This window comes from Theropithecus gelada, chromosome 13, assembly GCF_003255815.1.
Source record: "Theropithecus gelada isolate Dixy chromosome 13, Tgel_1.0, whole genome shotgun sequence".
Lineage (NCBI taxonomy): Eukaryota > Metazoa > Chordata > Mammalia > Primates > Cercopithecidae > Theropithecus > Theropithecus gelada.
The window spans coordinates 17,202,087-17,226,199 of NC_037681.1; the positions used below are offsets into that span (position 1 = coordinate 17,202,087).

General features: G+C 41.9%; 1 protein-coding gene across 1 annotated transcript in view; it reads left to right on the forward strand.

Annotated features, from left to right (window-relative positions):
- AFF3 (AF4/FMR2 family member 3) overlaps positions 1-24,113 on the forward strand; it is a 580,919-nt gene that overhangs the window by 446,848 nt on the left and 109,958 nt on the right. The window contains exon 12 of the mRNA XM_025354195.1: positions 420-422. Coding sequence (XP_025209980.1) covers positions 420-422 — 3 coding nt within the window. The remainder of the gene's footprint in view (positions 1-419; positions 423-24,113) is intronic.

Below are 24,113 nucleotides of genomic sequence, written 5' to 3' on the forward strand. Positions count from 1 at the left end.
TGTGTGTGTGTGTGTCTCTGTGTGTGTGTGTTTGTGTGTGTGTGTGTGTTTGTGTGTGTGTATTTAGCTAACCAGCCTTCTGGAGATCAAACATATGACCTTAACTTCATCAGCATGCAACAGGCAATCTGTAACATTAAATATTGAGAAGTCTTATACAGATATTATTAACATTGAGAAGGAGCAAACGTAGAGGTGAGCCAAAATGATGAATAAAAAATAATCATGCTCGGTATAGGCTGTTTGTCTTAAATGATAAATGTGCTTGAAATATTCTCCCCTGGTGTTGATTTATCAGCTCCAGACATCAGTTAGGGGGTTATAAATACTCTTCTGATCAGTCAGTTAAGGTGAAAAAATATCCACTTAACATTCATCACTTTCACTTCTGCATTTCAAGAAATGTTTGTATTTCAAAGCAAGTTTAAAAACACTAAAGGCAGATTTTTCTACACTTCTATTTTCTTTTTCTCATTCCCCATGTTGCATTTTGTCAAGTTTAGATACATGTGATGTGTAGAAAGAAAATTCAGAGAGGCTTTTTTTAATAAGTCATTTTTGTATGCAATACAAAATACTAATGCTATTCTATTGGTTTTGGAATAGTGAACTTAATAGAAAAGTATCATGAAATGCTATGCAGATGATTTGCTGTCTAGACATGCAAATACAAATAATGTACAGAGAGAGCAAGCAGAGGTTAAACAAAAGTCAAAGGAGAGGTTGGGCACGGTGGCTTACGCCTATAATCCCAGCACTTTGGGAGGCCGAGGCCGGCAGATCACGAGGTCAGGACATCAAGACCATCCTGGCTGACACGGTGAAACCCTGTCTCTACTAAAAATACAAAAAGTTAGCCTGGCGTGGTGGCAGATGCCTGTAGTCCCAGCTACTGGGGAGGCTGAGGCAGGAGAATGGCCTGAACCCAGGAGGCGGAGCTTGCAGTGAGCCGAGATCGCACCACCGCACTCCAGCCTGGGCAACAGAGCGAGACTCTGTCTCAAAAAAAAAAAAAAAAGTCAAAGGAGAATTTCAAGTAAGAGTATCTGAGCATAGCATAGCTATGAGGTCACAAAAAGAGGTTGCTCATCTCATGGGAGAAACTGAGGCACCAAAAAGGGAGAAGAGCTTGAGGAGTCTGGAAACCAGATTGGCAGGTGGAGAATACCCAGTGGAAGAAGGTTAACTGGGCAAAGAAGGCCACTGAGGCTTTCAGTTTTTTAGAGATCTGTTGATTTGTTTCCAGGGCAGCCAGATACCTGCCACACAGCAGTCTCAGCCGAAATGGAGAATGGCTTCACTCCTAATTTTGGCTTCTTATCTACATGACGATAAGCAAATGATTTCATCTCTTTGTGTTTTTTCCCATTAAGTGGCGTGGATACATAGATTATGGATTAAATCATATCAAACATGTAAATTGTGTATGCTTTTTATTAGAAAAAGGGTTCACAGACTATTTCAATCTACAAACCTTTTTAAATTTGGAAATAATTTCCTGAGCTATTTCCAGGAAGTATTTCCAATGAAAACTCAATTTTAATAAACATTACTAATGACATACTATACATGTTCTCTAAGGCCGTGAGAGCTTTTAGTTGACTCATTTTGCTTTTTAAGCTACTCCCTTCCATTCTGTACTCACTGATAATATTGTGTTATGAAGGTACAGGTCAGATCCTTTATTCTTGCATTTAATTCCTATGTGAATATACCTTCCTATTTTTGCAATAAAAGGAACTGACAGGATGAATAATTTTATACAGTAATCCCTTTTTCCTAATTAAGACTGCAGACAGTGGTTTCACATATGATACTTTTAAGTTATTGCTTCAACAGTAATTGCATTAAGTTGTCCTGCTTTGGCCTGTAATTATACCCTGGTCTAATCACAAAATTGTAATTCCCCTACTTTTAAACAAGACAAATGATACGGTATTTTTTTCTCTTCAAGACCAAACTATGCTTTATCCCTGAAACAGCATAGCCTGTGCGCACACACACACACACACAATCATTCCCTGGCATTCCGAGATAATTGAACATTTAACATAAATGATTTTTCTGGATGTAAAATCAGAGTTTGTACCTTAAACCCAAAATATTTTAAAAATCCCTTGCCTCAATAAACATAGTACAGTGTGTGAAAATCCTGAACCTTTTCTGACATTATATCTGGCTGTCTTTGTGAATATTGGTCCAACCAGCCCATGTGCCACTGTAATAAAGAGGTGTCTATGAGAGCTTCAAGTTGGTATACCTGCCTGCCCTTCCTCAGATCGCCTCAGACTTCGTGCTTTTGAACACTCCTATCTAGGTTTCCTTTTCTCCCCATTGCCTTTGTGATCCTAAAGGTCAAAAGACAGTCTAGTTTAGTGGTTAAGAGCATAGCCGCCCCATGCCAGGGATTCAAATCCCCACTCTGCTACTTAGTTTTGTAACCTTGGCCCAGACTCTGAACTGCTCTCTGCCTCAGTGTCTCTGTTTGTAAAATGGGAATTAATGCTAGATCCCCAAGCCTGCCACTTCATCAAAACTTGAGGTCACCCATCATCTTCATGTCACTAGATCCAATAAGCATTTTGCGTGTGTGTGTGTGTGTGTGTATACACACACACACACATATACACACATATATATACACACACACACTATATATATATACACACACACATATACATACATACACACACACACACGGAGTTTCACTCGTCATCCAGGCTGGAGTGCAATGGCAATGGTGCGATCTTGGCTCACTGCAACCTCCGCCTCCCAGGTTCAAGTGATTCTTCTGCCTCAGCCTCCTAAGTAGCTGGGATTACAGGCACCTGCCACCACACCCAGCTAATTGTTGTATTTTCAGTAGAGACTGGGTTTCACTATGTTGGCCAGAGTGGTCTCAAAATTCTGACCTCAAGTCATCCACCTGCCTCGACCTCCCAAAGTGCTGGGATTACAGGCGTGAACCACCGTGCCCAGCCTGTTTGTATATGATTTATAAAAATGATGTGTCTTTAAAAATGATTTTATATATATATATATATGTATGATATAACCAATATCAAGATGAAAACACAGACATGACCAGCCTCCCAGGTGCCCCCATGCTCCCACCAGTCACCACTCTGCAGAAGAATAACCACTTTCCTGTCTTCTAACACCATCGTGTAATTTTGCTTATTTTTGCACTTTATATCAATGGAATTATTTGGCATGTACTCTTTTGTGTCTGGCTTCTTTCGTTCCACATTGTTCACCCATGTTGTTACCTGTAATTGAAGTTTTTTCATTTTCATTGCTGTATCCTGTTTCATTATGTGTGTACGCCATAATTTACTTACTCATTCCACTGCTAACGGGCACGTGGATATTTCGGTGGGGGTTGGGGGGTAAAATAGTGTGCTCTTATTAGCATCCTTGTACAGGTCTTTTCATCCTTGTACAGGTCATTTCTTGAGCACATGGGAACTTTTTTGTTGGGTCTATACCCAGAAGTATAAATGCTGAACAGTAGGGTGTGTGCATATTTACACACTCCCACCAGCAGTGTAAGAGAATTTCAGTTACTCTACATCCTCACCACACATTTGTCTTTTTAATGTTCACGAGGGATATTGATTGGAAGTTTTCTGTTTTGTACTGTCTTTGTCTAGTTTTGATATCAGGGTAATACTGACCTTATAAAATGAATTGAGAAGGGTCCCCTGCCCTTTTCTCAAAAAGACTATGTTTTTTAAAAATGATGTTAGGTCAAGCACAGTGGCTCAGGCCTGTAATCCCAGCACTTTGGGAGGCCAAGGTGGGTGGATCACCTGAGGTCAGGAGTTCGAGATCTCAATCTAGCTTGATGGAAGCATCTTTAAGAAGTGGCTATAGCCATGGAGAGTGGATAAATGCTTTTTTACTCAAATAGGTTATTTGTGTATTAATATATAGCCAATTTAAGATGTTGGGCCTTATATTTTTGTCATCTCTGTCAATACTTTTGATGTTTGGATAGAACTCACTTGAAAAATCATAGAGTTCAGCCTGACCAACATGATGAAACTCCATCTCTACTAAAAATACAAAATTAGCCAGGCATGGTGCATGCGCCTGTAATCCCAGCTACTCGGGAGGCTGAGGCAAGAGAATCACTTGAACCTGGGAGGCAGAGGTTGCAGTGAGCCAAAATCATGCCACTGCACTCCAGCCTGGGTGACAGAGCAAGACTCCATCTCAAAAAAAAATAGAAAAAAAGATGTTAATTATTTAGCAGAATTCTCTAGTAAAACCATATGGGCCTGGAGATTTTTAAAGTTAAAAATTCTATTTCCTGGCCGGGCATGGTGGCTCATGCCTATAATCCCAGCACTTTGGGAGGCTGAGGAGGGCAGATCATGAGGTCAGGAGTTTGAGACCAGCCTGGCCAACATGGTCTTAAAAAAAAAATTTTTTTTTTGTTTTTTTGAGATGGAGTCTCGCTCTGTCCCCCAGGGTGGAGTGCAGTGGTGCAGTCTTGGCTCACTGCAAGCTCCACCTCCTGGGTCCACGCCATTCTCCTGCCTTGCCTCCTGAGTAGCTGGGACTACAGGCACCCACCACCATGCCCAGCTAATTTTTTGTATTTTTTGGTAAAGATGGGGTTTCACCATGTTAGGCAGGATGGTCTCAATCTCCTGACCTCGTGATCCACCTGTCTCGGCCTCCTGAAGTGCTGGGATTACAGACGTGAGCTACCATGCCCAGCCAAAAAAAATTTTAATAGTTATAGAGCTCCTCAGATTATCTAATAGTCATAGGGCTATTAGATTATCTGTTTCATACTGGGTGTGTGTGGTACTGTGCTCTTCAGTAATAAGTCTATCCGTGTCACTTAAGTTGTCATGCTTATGTGGATAGGGTTGTTTATAGTATTCCTTTATTATCCTTTTGACGACTGCAAAATCTATAGTGTCAGCCCCTGTTTCATTACTGATACTCATCATTTGTCTTCTTTCTTTTTTTTATCAGTCTTGCTAGAGGTTTCTTAACTGTATTGATCTTTTGAAAGAACTAGCTTGTTGCATTAATATTATCTATTTGATTTTTCTGTTTCAGTTTCACTGATTTCTTATCTTTATTTCCCTCCTCTTGCTTGCTTTGGGCACATTTTTACCCTTTTTCTAGTTTCTTGAGGGAGATTAGATTATTGACTTGAGATTTGTTCTTTTTTATGATACAATAAGTATTTAGTGCTATACATTTGACTCTCAGCCATGCTATAAACTTTATCCCACAAATATTGATGTGTTGTATTTCGTCGTCATTCAGTTCAATAAGACTTCTTCTTTGACTCGTAGATTATTTAGAAATGTGTTGTTTAATTTTTAAGTGCTCAGAGATCCCCCTTAATCTTAATTTTTATTGGTTTCTAGTTTGGTTTCCTTATGGTCAGAGAACATAGTCTGTATGATTTCAATTCTTATACATTTGTTGAGGATCTTTTATCACCCAAGATATGGTTTGTATTGGTATATGTTTTATAGGTACTTAAAAGAATGTATATTCTGCTGTTGTTGGTTAGAGAGTTCTATTAATATCAATTATATTTATCTTATTTGATGTTCTTTTGTATCTTTTCTGGACTTTCTGTCTAATTGCTCTATCTAATGTTGAGAGAGAGGTGTTGAAGTCTCTGGCTATCACTGTGGATTTATTGCTTCAATCAGGTTGTTTTCACACATTTCGCAGCTCTGTTAGTTGGTGTGTGTACATTTAGGATTGCTGTATTGTTGCTAGATTGATCCTTCTATCATTATGTAATGACCCACTCTGTCTCTGGTCATTTTCTTTGCTCTGAGGTCTACTTTTTCTGATAGCAGTATAGCTACTCCTGCTTTCTTTTGGTTAATACTTTCATAATGTAACTTTTTTCCATTTTTTCACTTTCAGCCTACCAATATTGTTATATTTGAAATGAGTTTCTTATATACAGCATATATTAATAGTTGTCATATTTTTATTCACTTTGCCAGTTTCTTTTAATTGATACATTTAGGCCATTTACATTTAATGTAATTATTGATTTGTTAAAGCTTACGTCTACCACTCTATTTTTTGTTGGATTTCTTCCTGGTTTTTTTCTTTTTCTTTTTTATTGCCTTTCTGTGTATTCCTTAAACCTTTTGACTTCTACTTTGATTTGTCTGTAACATTTTTGTGTATGTCTCTTTGTACAGCTTTTTTAGTGGCTATTCTAGGTATTGTGCTATATATACATAACTTATAACAATTCACTGATACTGTCATTTTGCAAGCTTTCTCCCTTAATATCCTGTAACCTTTGTTACAGAATTTATAATAATAGATAATACAAATGTAGTTTTCTGTCTTCCCAACTTCATGAGTAAACAACCTGAATTTCACTGTGTATCTTATTTATCTTTATTTCTGTACCTCATGCCATGGCTGACTGACTTCTAGCAGAGAAACCGAAACTTCTCAATACCACATCTGCACCCCTGCTTCCATCTTCACTCATCCTCCCCCGGCTCTCCTGTTGTGAGAGGACACTGCCCTGCTCCTATCCAAAGTTCATCCGTTTCCTCAGAGCTACTTAGAGACTTGTTCTTTTGATCTCATTATGCCCCATCTCTTTACCAGAAATGCTCCTCATTGGGCCCCCAATGACCTCCATAGAGCCAATTATACTGGGCTCTTTTCAGTCCCCTGTCTTACTATATGACTTACAGCAGTGAACACTGTTCATTACCCACTTCTCTGTAGGAGTCTAACCCCACACTCTCCTGGTTTGGGTCCTGCCTCTCCGGCTTCTCTTCTCAGGCTCTTTTGCTGACTCAGATTTTCTCCCCAATGTTAGAAACTTTCCGTGTTTATTCCTGACTTTTCTTCTCCATGTCTGTTCTCTGGGTGATCTCATCCATTCCTATGACCTTCAATTTTTATATACTGACAATTTCTAAAGTTATATCCTCAGCTCAGAACTCTCTTCTGAACCGCAAACCTACTTGACTTTTCCATTTGGATGTCTCACAGACATTTCAAATTCACTCTGTGCCCAACTGGACTTCTGGCCTTTGCCACCGCTCTACCCAAGACACACAAACATGTTCCTCTTGTTAGTGTTCCCATTTCCAAAACTAGCACTGCCGAATGCCCAGCTATTCAAGCCTAGAAACTTCAGACTCATCCTTGATGATTCCCTGTTCCTCACTCAGGTAGTCACCTCATCTCTAAGTCCTATAAACTCAGCCTCTAAAATTAAATATTGGTCCATCTACCTCTTTCCATTCCCAGCTAGTCTAAACCAGTCTGGTATGAACTATCATATTTCTGTTCCCTGCCCTCTGTAATACAGCCTCCCCACAGTGATCTTTTAAAAATCAGATCAAGTAATTCCTTGGTCTAAAATCTTAAATGGGTTTCCCATCCCACCTGGGATCAAATTCAGAGCCCTCGGCATGGCCGCCACTACCCTGCACCATCTGGCTTTGTCCACGTCTCATCTTCACACTGAGCTCATTTGAAGCCTAGCCCTTCTCTCAGCTCCTGCAGGAAGCTGAGCTCAGCTGCTGCAGGAAGTTGAGCTCAGCTGCTGCAGGAAGTTGAGCTCAGCTGCCTCGGGGCCTCCATAGGCCTCTACTCCCTCATTTTTGCCTTGCGAGCACCTACTCATGTTGGAGGTGCCGCATAACTTTCACTTCCTCAGGGAGACCTCCCTCTTATCTAATCGACTCCCGGTTAGTCCTTCTCACAGTATCCTTCATCTTTTTACCTAAATCTCATTGTAATTTTAGTTACATGTTATGTTTACTTTTTCTAACTGTCTACAGCAGCTAAACTGGAAGTTTCCTGAGGGCAGGGACTGTGTCTGGCACAGCAGAACTGCTAAATATTTGTTGAATGAATGCATGGATAAATGCATAGTGATGCCTTCAATTGAGAGTATTTCCCACTGTCCATTGTACAGTATCAAAGATGACCTTTGCTCTGTCTTTGTTCCTTTTCCTGAACTCTGTGATTTTTCAAATGAGTTCTATCCAAACATCAGAAGTATTGACAGAGATGACAAAAATATAAGGCCCAATATCTTAAGTTGGCTGTAGATTAATACAAAAATAACCTATTTGAGAAAAAAGCATTTATCCAATCTCCATGGAAATGTCTATAGCCACTTCTTAAAGATGCTTACATCAAGCTATATTGAAGTTACAAGTTTTCATAAGTTATCTCAAACAGAAGCCTTCAAAACCAAGAGACTGGGTTTCTCCACAGCCTTCCCTTTCAAGGATAACCAAATTTTGGCTGTAGCCTCTAGTGCTGGGGTTGTGACGGGGTTTCCTTAGAAAGTTTACAGACATAAATGAAATGGAAGCATAGCCTTATGGTTGCACCTATGGTTTTCATACCGGATGAGGTTCCAACTGGAAATAGCACAAAAGATTTGAGAATCAGTTTTCTTATTTATCTGAGTAAATGAAAGGCATGTGATACCTGGAGTAATTTGTTTGATCTCCTTTCTGTAACTGTTGGTTTTAACAATTCCAAAGGCCAATGTTTTTATGAAACAGTGTGAAGGAATTAGAAGACTTAAGACATTAAGCACTAAAAATAATAATAATAGGTTAGGAAGGGAGTGATGAATTATATTGCAAGTCTTCCTATTTGGCAAAAAGATGAGCTCTGCCTCTCAAGTCAGGGTAAGCTTGGGAGGTTGGACACAAGCAAATATATAGATGGCATTACTGTAGCTAAGGCGTGAGGAGAGGGACACATGATTAAGACTTTCAGCAAGGAGCAGCCGAGATAGTGTCAACTGCAGACAGGTTTTTCGGAGATGACAAACACATAGCTTAGGGAAAGGAAGGGACCAGAGATCTAAATTGAATGGCTATGTACATGCCTGCAGCTTCCAGTAATTACGTTATCCAAACATATTGGGCAGTCTTTTCATTTTTAACTGTGTAGCCACCTTTTTCTCTTTAAATGAGCATGGTTTGTCCACTTTAACTGACTATTTTAATTTTACAGGCAACAATCATTGGATCTAATCTGTAGGGGGAAATTTCCCCATTGGCGTTAATTTACTTCTTGCACAATGAAAAGTTACCTTTTAATCCTCAATCAATGTTTGGAGAGCATGCAATTAATTTAATAGATATCTAGATCATTAACATAAATCTGCAAATTAAAGAGCCAATTATTTTCTTATTTATAATGCATAGAGTAATAATCGTGTCTCTTAGAAATAATGGAAAGCCTCGCTTCATCAAGATACGAAGATTGTAGGTGAGGTTGCTCTGAGCACAAAATTGCAGTTCTTATTGCTGTTTCCCTTGGTTTCTTATGGAGCAGCACAAGAAACATTCCCATCTCAATTCTGTGCTCTTTACCATAGAGATTACTGGATGACTCACATCAGTTTGGGGTGTACTATTAAAAGCAGATTGCCAATTGTAATGGAAGCTCTTCATTTTTTCCCTTGTTTCTTTTTAATATGACAATTGCATAACACAAAGCAGAGCTTTTAAAATGTCTGAAAGCATTGACAGTACATGTCAATCAGTAACTAAATGAATTAGCTGAATGATATGCACACATGAAATAAAAACATAGGAGGTTTTTGCAGCCCAACTCTGCTTCCTGAGGTGCATTTTTCTTCTCAGGATCAGCTTGGTTGATCCTGAAGCTCTTGGCCTGTGAAAATTTATTACCCACAGAGTCAATCTGCATTCAGGCAGCCAAGTCTGAATAAATAGAGTCATTGTGCTTGTCTGGGATTTGTGGCCAGGGTTCATCCAGTCAGCGTGACATTCACATCCCAGGAGATTCGTAAAAGCCAACACCCTGGTATGTGCTCTTGAATCCTGCCAAAATTGTGTAGAATTATATAAACAGGAGTTGAAGCAGTAATCAGGACCAGGTTTGAGGGGCAAGGCTCCAAAATCAAGTTTCTCCTATGTTAGAAACGAACTGTATTGTCAATGTTATTTGTAGGCAAACAAGAGCTAGACAGGTTTTGCAAAAACCTGAGCATAGTCTCAAATACCTGCTAAGTACCAAACATCATGTAAGATGCTGGCTTGTTGGTATTAATGAATTACACATTAGTAATATTCATTATGATAACTTAACCACAGATATTTTAAGTAAATGTTCAATGCCAGGAAATGCCTTGCCCTAATGGATCATACAAAAAGTATATACTAAATATATTAAACCTCATAGCAACATAGTAAAAAAGAATACTGTATGTTCGTTTTTCTTTTTAGTCTTGCATTTTGTGTTATGCCTGAGCTAAATACCCAATCTATTCATAATAACTAATTGGTTTCTATTAATATGGAAACAGAACAATAAGTCTAATTGAAAACTGCCTATCAGACCTTTTTCGCGTCCATTTATGAAGTAATCATATATTTGAACCTCCCATCATAATCAGTGAAACTCAAATGTTCAGCAGAAGGTTTGGTTGGTTTGTTTAACCATCCTAAAGCTTTTAGGTAAGTAATTGCTTTTTTTTTTTTTTTTTTTTGACAGAATCTTGTTCTGTCGCAAGGCTGGAGTTCAGTGGCACGATCTTGGCTCACTGCAACCTCCACCTCCCGGGTTCAAGCGATTCTTCTGCCTCAGCCTCCTGAGTAGTTGGGACTACAAGTGTGCGCCACCACACCCAGCTAATTTTTGCATTTTTAGTGGAGACGGGGTTTCACCGCATTGGCCAGGATGGTCTCAAACTCCTGACCTCAGGTGATCCACCTGCCTCAGCCTCCCAAAGTGTTAGCATTTATAGGTGTGAGCCACCAAGCCTGGCCAGTAATTGTATTTTATATATAAAATTTACTGTCACCAGAAGCAAACACAAAATTATTTTATTTTATCATGGCACTCTTTATAAACATTTGCAAAAAGCACAAGCATAGGTAGAAATATACAAACATGTAATTGCCTTTTTTTCATGTTAATGGACTATAATTTCCAAAATTGAAATGGTCAGTCAACTTAAACATCACTGAGCACAAAGGCTCACAACCCTGTTTCCTAAAATATCTTCTCATTGAATCTCCTCTGGAGACGCAATAGAGATTTATGGAGAACTAGTTGTGCGCCACCAACCTGGGCCATGGGATATGCCTAATTTCAGCCTGAGGACCCTGAATGGAAATCTGGAAAATGAGAAAATTATATAAAAATCAAAAGGCGATCCATCAAATTAGGGCAAACATACAGTTAACACAAAAATGGGAAACCGTTGCCTTTGTTATATTGAAGAATTCCTAAAAGCATCTACATTTTTGAAAGTAAGCCAAGTTTTTGTTAATGGTGGATATCAATACCACCAATACAGACTCTCCATTCAGGAACCAGGAGAGGGGCTAGGCATCATTAGTTGATAGGCACGCTTTTCTCAAACACAGCTGCCAGCAGGGTTGCTAGTTGGCAGAGGAAGTGGAATTCTCCCTCCAGGGGACATTCCTATTTAACGCAGAGGAATAGCCCTTTGTCCCATGACTTCAGTGGTTTTTTTTCTTCAGTAGCTTTTTAGGAAGTGAAACCCTGCAACAGATGTTGTTCCTTGGAGTATACGCTGTCCCTCATATCCAGGCATGGGCAGTGTCACATAATAAAGGATTTGCCGACAGTTACTCAGGTGTTTGGTCCAGATACACAGTTGTAAAGTTGAGTTTTTGTTTTTGATTTTCAAAAGCTTCTCCTGGTAGAGCTGGTTATCTCATAAACCCAGCTTTTCTCAGGAGACTCTCTTAGCCTGTTGTTTCTACATGGAGAAAAATCACATGTGTTCCTTCAAGGTCCCTTGGCACTTCCCAATTCCATCCCCACCAGATCTGCAGCCAAAAGGTTGTGTTAATTAAAACAAGACCATCTTTAAGAAGCAGACCAGATAGTGGCTAGAATGTTAGGCCCCCAGACGTGGTCATCTACACACTAGAAAACCCTGCACACAGGGGTTCCAGTAGAGAGATCTGATTCTCCAGAGAGATCTGACTCACACTATTTCTCTGAGTACCTCTTCTTTCAACCTGGATTTGTTCTTAAAGTTCAAGGCATTTCAAAGAAGACTGCGTGATTATTAGACATTAAATGCGAAAGCACTTTCACATATAAATCGTAAAGCACTATTCACTTGAGAGGTGAAAATGCTAATAACAGTACTAACACATTCAGAACCAGTTCAGTTTTCTCTGGTACAATTGGTTTGCAAAGTGCAATTAGGAGAATCTTTCCTAATCATTACAAACCTATTTTTACCTTCAAATATTGCTATTTTGCCTGAGTAAAAAAGGTTTAAATGAAACATAAAGCCAGGCTTAGATTTAAGTTATTCAAGCACAGATTGCATTTTTAACAAAATTACCAAAACATTTTGTGTTATTTTCATCTGGTCTTTCTACAAAAACAAAGTAACGTTTGTATTTCACAATTTAGGCCCTAGTTGCTCTCATAATACTCAACCACCTGCCAAGGCCAGTGGAAAGTGGACAGGACTCTGCCGAAGCATCATATTGCGATCGCATAAGGACTTTTTCAAGGTCCAAAATGTATTTGGCAAACTCAACAAAATAGGAAGTGACTAATCCCAGTATCCACCTGCTGAGCCAAAGATGAAAGCCATTAATGGGCATCGCCATCTTGGCCTTGCTCAAGGTCTGGCCTGCACTGAGATTGCCCTGTGAGATGAGTTCCTGGAACCTGTGGATGACCAAAGCCCAGACGAGCAGGCCACAGAGTTATGATGGAAACTGCCGTACTTAGTGCTTTCATCTTGTGGAGGGACTGGACCCCGAAGCAGCAGTTTCTGCGCACACAGGTCTTTTTGTGCTAGGACTTTTGATCCGTTGCCCGAGCAGAACCTAAATAGTCTAGGCTGTGATGAGGAGCTACATTGGTATCACCTTTATGCAAAACTTCATCGTGTGCATACGATCGCCCCACAGTCCAGTCACTCTGACATGTCATCTCTTCTGCATTAAATCCCACCAAGGCTGGAACTATCTGGAAGGACAAGTCAACTGTCACTTTTAGAACTTAGCACTTATTACGGGTGATTTACTTTCTATTTTTCCCCCTAAAATTGTATGTCACAGACCTCTAGAAAAGATCTGCCCATTCTAGTGAGATCTGGAAGCCAAGGCAGCTGTCCAGAAAGTAAACCACCTCCTCACTTTGACCAGCATCACCATCTGCACTCCACATTTAAACTTCCATTCCTAAGAACCAGGAGTTGAAATGCATATACTACCTGCATTGCATCTCCTAGCAGCTCAGCCAGCATTAGGTCCGATGGCTACTCTTGTTTGTTTGCTGTCGCTTTGAAATTGTAGCTAGACAGGCACATGTATGCGTGTGTGCACATCCGGAAGGCACAATTGCCTAGCCAAAACTCAGTCCCAGAAACCATGTTTCAGCCACCTGCTTCTGAGAACAGGCAGCGGAGCTTGGATCTTCCACCAGCATCCAACAGCACCAGTAGGTTTGCCCGCTCTGCCCGGTGAATCTTCAGTGATGTTTGCTCCTACCCAGACCTCACCCAGCAGGTAATTCCTTTACCTAGTTCTGTCATGATGAGCCCTGGAGGTAAAAAAAAAAAATTCTTCCCCAGAAGATTTTGACAAGGGCTGAGATCAACAATAAGGATATAACCCTCTTGAGAAAGAGAAGTTAGTCTCGGAAACCTGAAATCCTCCCATCTCCTTTGCCAACACTTGTCTAAGAGGTGACTCCTGTTATTCCCCTTGACTAGCACCCCCAGATAAAGGTTTCCCCCAGTGTCTGTTAGCATTCACCCAGTGTCCTGGCAGTCCTCTTCTCACTGAGACTGCCACAATTCAGAATTCACCTAGTCCCGTCTGCTTTCTACCTCCAGCCACAGGAGTCCACAGTGAGGCCGAGGCAGAATGGGGCTGCTCTGTGGAGCCCTCACTGGCCTGGTTCCTTTACTTACTGGCTCTGAGACCATAGGCAAGCTAATCTTCCTGGACCTCTGTTTCAGTGTCTTAAATGCACTGGACAAAAATATTAAAGTAGATGAATATAAAATATTTTCTATGAATATAAATAAACATTAGTATAAAATTATGAAAGCAAGCCTGGCCAACGTGGTGAAACCCCATCTCTACTAAAAAGCAACTACAAAAATTAGCCAGGCGTGGTGGCAGGCAACTGTAATCCCAGCTACTCGGGAGGCTGAGGCAGAAGAATCGCTTGAACCCAGGAGGCGGAGGTTGCAGTGAGCCGAGATCGTGCCATTGCACTCCAGCCTGGATGACAAGAGCGAAACTCCATCTCTAAAGTAAAATTAAATTAAAAATTCCTCCTTCTCCCTTCCGGAACCCTCATCTCCATTCCCCTCTCTTCAGGAATTGCTGAAACTTTTTTTTTTTTTTTTTTTTTTGCAATGCTTATTTAGATAATAGAAGAAAAGGAGTACAGGAAGAAGTTAGGAAAGTTGATTTACGTAAGAAAAGGCAGGGAGCTATCTATGGAAGAAGAGATCTAGAAGGTGGGAAGAGGAGGAAGAGGTGAGAATGGTGCTCTGGAATTTTAGGGGAGAGAATAAGGAGAAAGAAAGGAGATTTCTGCCTCCTCTCTGAAAAGGAGAAGAGATTGGACAACTGCCGCAGGATGTGGGACTTAGAAAAGGCAGAGAGTGGGCCGGGCGCGGTGGCTCACGCCTGTAATCCCAGCACTTTGGGAGGCCGAGGTGGGTGGATCACGTGAGGTCAGGAGTTCCAGACCAGCCTGGCCAACAAGGCGAAACCCCATCTCTACTAAAATACAAAAATTAGCCAGGCGTGGTGGCGCATACCTGTAATCCCAGCCACTAGGAGGCTGAGGCAGGAGAATTGTTTGAACCTGGGAGGCAGAAGTTGCAGTGAGCCGAGATTGTGCCACTGCACTCCAGCCTGGGTGACAGTGAAACTCCATCTCAAAAAAAAGAAGAAAAGGCAGAGTACAGAAGATTCAGAGGGTTTTACGATATTTTACACAGTCTGTTTCTTGCTTGGACTTCTCTTATCAGGAGACATTGATACTTACATTCTTTTTCCAGGCTTCTGTAGCATATCTGTGTTTCTTTCAGATGCAACACCATGTTTGGACTGGCCCTGAGACAGCCCTAATTTATTTGGGTTACATGTTGTTATGCCCAGACCGTTTATTCCCCGAAGAAGACCACCAGAGTCCAGAGTCAAAGCTAAGCAGCAAGGATCTTTATTACAGGTTCGAACCTGGAACTCTCCCTCGCTCGCGAAACGAGACGGGCAGGAGAGCTCCCCCACTGAGCTCCGAGCAGTGTTATATAGTCTAAGAAAAGTGGGCATAGAATTATTATACAAATCAGATATATGATTGGCTAGTGTTTGAACAAGGCGATTTGGCTAACTGTGATTGGTTCCTGCCATTTCTGATGTTTCGGTTCAACCTTTGAGGCGGGAGAGCAGGTTTATGGCAGCAAGAGTTTATCTTACTTAAACACGTCTTGTGACCTTGTCTCAGAACTTACAAAATCTCTGGTATGTGCAAAACAAAATCTCTAGTATGTGCAGAAAAACAGGTGCTCACAGAACTTACGAAATCTCTGGTATGTGCAAAGATTAGAGAGCAGAACAAAGGTGTAGCGGGGGGCAGGTACACATCTATCTTTGTGTCCTTTCAATGTAAAATAGGGATAGATTCACCGCAGACTGCTAATGGTAGTATCACCACAGTAGTGAGATGGAGGTGGTGTTTGTTTTGGTTTGTTGTGTTTGTTTTTTACTTGTTATATGTGCTATTTTTTTCTGTGGTAAACATATACTACTTAGTATGTTTAGAACAATTTAACGCCCCCACCCAGTGTGTATCCTATGCATGCAATAAAGAAGAAGTTTGAAATCTGAAGGCTTTTAGCTAGATGTTACATATTGGTATTTGTATGACTCTATTTTCTTTCTCCCAGAGCAAACTAGAAGTGTTGAGAATGGAGGTAACAAACAGAACCTAGCTCATAATTAATGGCAATGGAGTTTTGTGACTATGTTCTTTAGAAGGACAAAATAGTTACGTTTAGAACAGAAAGGAGAAAGATTAGTAACTTTACCACCTGTCCAGTGGGGATCATGTATAGTTTAATAATCCCTAATCTAGTACCCTGAGAGAAATTTTTGCTGAAAAAAGTGTCACAAGAAAAAAAATAAATTTCTTACAAGGAGAATTAGAGAGAATACCATTTTAATTTTTTGCAAAATAACAGTTCAGCGACAATTTGTCAGATCCTTTTCCCTAAAAGAGTAATTGACAATTGAAGATGTATGTGTCACACACATCCATGTGAAGAGTCCACCAAACAGGCTTTGTGTGAGCAATAAAGCTTTTTAATCACCTGGGTGCAGGCGGGCTGAGTCTGAAAAGAGAGTCAGCGAAGGGAGATAAGGGTGGGGCCGTTTTATAGGATTTGGGTAGGTAAAGGAAAATTACAGTCAAAGGGGGGTTGTTCTCTGGCGCAGGAGTGGGGGTCACAAGGTGCTCAGTAGGGGAGCTCTTTAAGCCAGAATGAGCCTGGAAAAGGACTTTCACAAGGTAATGTCATCGCTTAAGGCAAGGACCAGCCATTTTCACTTCTTTTGTGGTGGAATGTCATCAGTTAAGGTGTGGCAGGGCATTTCACTTCTTTTGTGATTCTTCAGTTACTTCAGGCCATCTGGGCGTATAAGTGCAAGTCACAGGGGATGCGATGGCTGGCTTGGCTTGGGCTCAGAGGCCTGACAGTATGCCTGTTTCAAAGCAGACCTTCCTTTGGGAAAAGAAAAGGAATGCTTAATTTGTAATTGTACTAACAGAAGCTTGACTAAACTTCAGAATCCACGTCAAAGAATGAAGCCTCATTACCAGTTTGATGGCCTCATCCTCTGACACGAAAGCTTTCTGAAATGAGGTTGAATCAAAAGAATGAATGAGTTGAAGGCTAATTCATCATCCTCCAAAAGGTTCACTATTACAGCTTGGTCATCTGCTGATAATTGTCAAGCATTGGTGCACCCAGAGCTATTGGTTGCACCTTGTGCCAAGGGTTATTCAGTCCTGTAACTGGTACCACTTCCTGTCCTCAAGGAACTGATATCTAGCCTCCCTAAGCCTGGGCCTTTATGGAGTTAGTGTCCAGCTGCTACTCCCTATAGGACAGTGATGCCGCATCTCTTAAACTGTGACTTGCCCCAGAGAATCTGGCTTAGGGCTAGATATCACCCACCCTATATCATGGCGAACACTAATAAACTCACGCATGGTCATGGTCTTCTTGCCATCATCCTCCCACTTCAGAGTGACCTCTTACCACCCCCACACCAGTCATGTGTCCCATAAGCCCTCCTCCAGGGATCCTTCAGGGCCCCTCTCACCCATAATGTTGCTTTCCTGGTGTTCAGAATGTCCTGCCCTGCAGGGTGCCACGTATCTTCCGTGCCCTCCATAGAGCTTTAGCCTGGACAGGGACAGTCCCTGTGGCTCCCTCTCACATTGTCCTCACACCTTTCTCTTCTTGCTCCTGACTGAGAGCGGCTGCCTACGTTTTCATTTGTGATGGCAAAAGCCTCCAGGGCCTAGAAGAGCCATGTGCTTTGGAGCAGGGAGAACCACGAAGTGATGTCACACGTGGGTGTATCTCTAGGGGGTGAAATGTCCTAGAAGTGCTCAACAAAAATGAGTGTGCCTCTCAGTCCTCTCAGATCTGACCTGCCAAATCAGAGCCTTCCCTGACAATCTGGCCTCACATGAGGCCCCCAGATCACTCTGTTGATAACAGGATCCACCTTATGAGATAATGTTGCCTGTGCAAACTTCATCTGGTGTGGTCAACCCTAGTCAGCGTTTTTCTCAGGATATACTAGGTGCTTAACAAATGTTTGCTATTGTCTATCAAATTTCTAGTAGACATAAACCTAAGCATTTGGGGAAGCAGAAGATAGCCAAATATTTTTCAAAGAGGAAAGTAGATCCAAGTATTTAAACAAAGCAAATAGGAAAATATACACAGATATGAAAAATATATATTTCCACAAACCTCTTAGATTGGAGATAGTGGCAAATAGTAGTGGTATTTGCCATCCCCCGAGGTTACCTGCTCACATCTTGTAAGTGTTATGGGTTGAGAGAGAGCTCTTTTAGGTGGAGGGAAGATGAGCGAGGATCTCTGCGGTCAATGTCCTTGTAAGGAACTTGGGAAGCCAAAACTAAAATTGTCATGAAGCGGACGGCATACTCCCCAAAAATGACTGGAATCCAGGGCTACCCCATGGTACAGACTAGGAGTGCGTGGAGAGGAGCTTGAGAATTTTTACAAAAGAGTTCAACACCTAACAGAAAGGGTGAGCTGGGAGGCCGAGACGGGCGGATCACGAGGTCAGGAGATCGAGACCATCTTGACTAACACAGTGAAACCCCGTCTCTACTAAAAATACAAAAATCAGCCGGGCGCAATGGCGGGCGCCTGTAGTCCTAGCTACACGGGAGGCTGAGGCAGGAGAATGGCGTGAACCCGGGAGGCGGAGCTTGCAGTGAGTGGAGATCACGGCACTGCACTCCAGCCTGGGCAACAGAGTGAGATTCTGTCTCAAAAAAAAAAAAAAAAAAAAAGAAAGGGTGAGCTAGGCCTCCGAGTGTCTGCAGTGAACAGAGGGAGGAACCAATGGACAGAGAGCCAGAAAATCACACAAGCATCAGCTGGACTCAACATTAGGAACTGGAGGGATTCGTCCTCTGCTGACCCCGTGCAGCCCTGTGCTTTTGTTATTGGCATGGTCCTCAGGCCCTGAGGTCTGCCTTCTTGTGATGATCTTATTTAACAGGTTTATAAGCAGCAAGGCATACTTGCACAGAGCAGTCCTTATTAGAACGACTGCACAGCCCCATGTGCCCAGAGCAGCCAGATTTTCTCATTTTGTCTCTGACTCCAGTCTGGTTAGCATCCCCTTCCACTCTGAAATGTGTTCTTATTTGGATGATAAATTATATTATCATCCCTGACTCTGCCCGACCCCTGTAGAGAATGGGTTGAGGTCAAAGTCGGCTGAACAAAATGCTTCCTAGGCAGCATTTATTTCTAGGAATCCGCAAATGCAAAATACTCGTTATTACTGAGGCAAAAACAGGAGTAAGAATGTTTCCTTTGTCTTGCAAATATTACTAAATGGGTTGAAAAATACTAAATGGAAGCCCACAACATAAACAGTTAAGAGACCCATTAGCTAGGACTAAAGTGAAAAATAATGGCATAAAAGTGAAGATAATGAAACATAAAATTGCTTGTAGATGTGGAAGGAAATTAAACTGTGAAATAAATTAATAAGTACAAGTCTCAACCTGAAAAAGAACAGCAAAAAAGTAAGGCTTTACAAATAGAACTTGTATAAAAATATGTGATTGGGTCTAAATTTTACAGTGTGCTTCAATAACAGTAAAACACAAACTAAGATTGGCTGCAAGGGCATTTAGTCAAGTACTTGAATATGGATACAACATCCTATCACAGGTGCGACAAGCTGATTAAAATCCCTGTGCAGAGATACTTCCTTTATTGTAGCAGAATAAATCTGATACTGTTGATAGCAAAAATGGAGATTACTGACATCCATAATGAAAACACAAAGATATATCCCAACCAGTTGAAACTTAAATCTTTTTCTCTTAGAAAAGTAGCAAAATGTAGACCCAGAAACCTCAATCCATTTGACTATTATTGATGTTTCTTACTTAATTGGCATTTAATAACTTCAGTCTCATGTATCCAGCTAGCTACTCAGAGTCACCACTGAAACATCTTGTAGGCAACTTTAACTTCACACACCCAACACTCAATTCTACCTTTGCCCCCTGCTCTTATACCCCCAGTTTAATCCACTTAACAAGTGGATCTCCATCCATACCAGGCGCCCAAGCCAGAAACCTGGACCTCACACCTCACACCTCACGCCTCTCCCTGGCCTGCCACATCCAATCAGTCACCTGTTCCCTCAATCAGACCTTCACAATGTAACACAGGCTCTCTCCATCTTCACTACTACCATGCTCTTCTCGTGCCCACATCACTGCAATAACCTCAAACTTTGTCCCTTCCTACCCAATTCCATTCGTCATGCAGAAGCCAGCGTGATGTTTGAAAAATCTTATTGCCTCACTCCCTACTATTTTTAAAAGATATATAATAGATTCACAGGAAGTTGCAAAGAACATGTAAGCAAGCCCCATGCATGCTTCACCCAGCTTCCCCTAATGTCAACCCTTCAATGACTTTCTATTGTCCTGTAGTTAATAGCTAAAATACTTCACTTGACCTCTAAAACCCTTGGGATTGGCCTCATCTTGCTGCGCTGCTGTCCCTACCACTTGCTGAACTGCAGCACGGTGACATCTTGTAGTTCTTCAACTGAGCCAGGATCTAGGCCAGCTCCTGGCCTTTGCTCCCAAACTAGAGCTTCCCTGCCTAGAGCACTCCTCCCCTCACCACCCACCCCCATTTCTCTGATCTGATCATTTTTCTTTATCCTTTAAGCCTCAGCTTTGTTATTTCTTACTTAGTAAGCCTCCGTGGACACTCATTCCAAACAAGGTTTCCTTCATTAGTTGGTTTCAGAGCACCCTGTCCTCTTCAGCCATGCCCCTTGGAATGTAGACTGTTGTGTGTGTGTGTAGCTTTTCATGTCTGCCGCACCTCTAGACACTAAGCACAACATGGCAAGGGCTTTGTCTGTTGTGACTGTCACCCAAGGCAAGTCCAGTGCTTGCACATAGTAGGTGCTTCAGACTGAATTACAAACCTGTCTGGGCGTAAGTTCTGTTTCTATCAAATTAGAAATGGGATCATTCTGAGAGCTCTCTGAATTTCAGCCTCTCCCTTTGTTTTCCTCCCCACTGCAGGATGCATGAACTTGTTCAGTGCTTGACCCAATTACAGTAAGGGCATTTAATTTCCTCTTTGATTTCCCTTCAATAACAGATTGTGACTTGTAATTCATTTAGCATACATTGAAACCTGAATATCTACTGCTTGTGTTCCCAAGCAACAAGCTTGCTATAATAAAGACAGAGAAAATATGTCATCTCTTGAGGAGAACCTGAAAATGGCAATTTCTGGCAGAAAAAAAAGAACATGTTTTGTCTCATAGACTGGAGCTTAGAGTCATTCATGAATGAATAATGAACTCAGGAAAGATCAATGACGTGTTCTCTTAACCCTCTCAACCTATTTTGCTGAGAACTGAATAAAAGGAAAGTTGCAAGGAAGAGATGATGAGAGATTTAGGAAGAGAAAAATATAGTTGCTGTAATGGATAACTCTTGAAGGAATGAAATTGGGCGATTCATCTAGTTTACTATGAATGCTTTTTCAAGTTTCAACGATGAGTCACCTAAGTAATTTTTTCTTTGCCATTTAATTCCAATATTTATTTGTTTTATTATTTTCCAATGGTAAAATAAAATAGTGTGCAAAAAATGAAGTTTTTTTTAAAGAGAGGAGTCAGTAAAAACATCTTGGTGTTCTTTGCTCTGGTATATGACATACAATTAATATAATGCCATAAAGGGTTTTTCCCTCAAGGAATTATTTTAAACATCTAACATAAACTCCTTTTCTTTCATAATCGATGATGAGTTTTTGTAAAATTTTTAATGATGTAGAATAACTGCAAATTCAATAGCACAGTGAAAATCGGTCATTAAAAAATAGCAGAACAGGCTGGGTGCAGTGGTGCTTGCCTGTAATCCCAGCACTTTGGGAGACTGAGGCGGGCGGATCACTTGAGGTCAGGAGTTCGAGACCAGCCTAACATGGTGAAACCCCATCTCTACTAAATACAAAAAATTAGCTGGGTATGGTGGCATGCGCCTGTAATTCCAGCTACTGGGAGGTTGAGGCAGGAAAATCGCTTGAACCAGGGAGGCAGAGGTTGCAGTGAGCCGAGATCGCATCACTGCACTCCAGCCTAGGCAACAAGAGCAAAACAACATCTCAAAAAAAAAAAAAATAGCAGTGCAGGCAATTGATGGTGCTAGATACCACGGTGTTGCATGCATGGTAGCATACATCATGTGACAGATTGGAAGAGTGAAGAATGACAGGAGAACACTGCTTAGTGCCCGGTAGGGTGCTCTGTCTCTCAGCCCAGAAGGACCTTTTGTTCCCAGCGTCACACCAGTCTGCTAAAGGAAAGTGGCCCTTGCTCCAAGTTCCAACTCAGCTTATATTAGAAGACAGGGCTGACATCAGTCCTGTGGCGTTGCCAACAGGTACCGCCACCTGGGATGCCTCAATTCCTAGGCACTCCAGTGGTGGCCAGGCAGCAGTGTTTCTTGCTTTTTGTTTGTTTGTGTTCCTTTTGCTTTTTAAATCATTTTCTGACAAGCCGCACACCAACAAGCACTGTTTCCGTATCACAGAAGTCAGCAGGAATTGTTTGGAGGCGGGAGAGAAAAGAGTCAATAGCCTTTTAAAATATTGACAGCCTTGGTCTATTTCCATGGCTAAGGGGAAATTCAGATGCCATGTTGAAGGTTTCTGCTGAACCTTTAGTCACACCTCTTACGATTTCTGTTATTCCAGGAATAGCCAGTCTCTGATGGCTCCTGCTGAGATGATGTTAAGAGACAATACTCATAATACGTTCCACCTTTCTTTGGGGCAGTTCAAAAATACTTCTTGTATATTCAGCCAAACAGTCAGGAGTAGGGAGTTAAGTTCGACTCAAGTATCGCTGCCTGAAGCGAAAGCCGTCTTGCTGAGTGAGAGGGAAACTCTCCAGGAGACAGACCTGCCAGCAGTGATGCCACCTGTTGCCTGCTGGGTGCGTTTTATCAGCATGCTCTGGGCTGGTTCCCTGGAGGAGCCCAGGAGGACTGAGGGGAGAGGGAAGCACCATCCGTGGAGGTGTCTGCGTGGGCTCCTCGGGCTCCAGTCCTCCTCCCCTGCCTCTCGCTGCTCCCTCAGCTCTCCTTATCAAGAAGATCGGTGGATCTGCATTTTTTTTGTCTGCTGAGGTAATCCTATGACACTGGAATGCCAGGACAAGGGGTCTTCATTTAGAATCTAGGGAATGAGGAGGGGACAGTAACCCCTTGGATTGTCCATAGTAGCCTGGACACGGACTGACTGTCTCTTTCAGCACCCCATCCAGATGAGGAAAGGGTGGTTGGGAAACTACGTCGGAGGTTGAAGGCCAGACGCAACGCAAATGAATGGCGAAACCTGTCCCAGAATGTCGGACTCTCCACCCCCGGCTCGACAGACTAGATGGTTTTCCTAATTCGGTGTTGTCGCATTACTTAGGGAAGTTGTCTCAGTTTCTCTCACCTTTGCCAGGCCCCGGAGCTCATGTTCCCTATGTCCCTTCTTTCGGCTCTCCTTTCATTCCTACTCTGCCGCACTGTTTCTCGGCGGACACCCTTTGTCATTTTAAGAGGACAATTCTTCATCGTACAAGGGACCTTCCTGCTCTCTGAAGGGCTTTAGTATCCCTGGCCCCAGACACTAACTTCTATTATTGATCCCTCTCATGAATGTAATGCACAGAAACACCCTCATCAATTCCCAGACACCCAGGGTTTGGGAGTCATGGGTGCCCTGGTTGAGAGCTGCTGCCAGAGGCTGGGACAGGCTCCTGCTGTGCCATCTAACCCAGTACTACCGATGCCTCCCCTCTCCTGACCACATCCCTCCTTGTCTTTAAAATTAGGCTCAGATTTCAGTGGGAAGGCTTCCCCGACTGATTCATTCCTCTAACATTTACTCAGCAGATATGTATGGACACCTGCTCACTGTTCCAGGCACCATTTGAGGAGTGGCCACCCATCCGTGCCCCTTCCTGACACTGCCCCGCCTTAATCTTTCATGTCCATGTTATTCTAAAAGTGTACCGAGGTCATCCAGCTCCTACCTAGGAAGGAGCTTTTCTGGGACGATGACTACTTCTACTTTTATTTTTATCCCAAGATGTGAAACTGTCACCAAGGGTATATTTTATTTCCATAACAGGGAAAATGGTTCTGAGGTGTCATTTTTTTCTAACTGGAAGGTTCTGTTTTTCCTGATATCTAAATGTGATGGGGGATCAGCATGACAAGTATTGTGAGTTCCTTGGTCA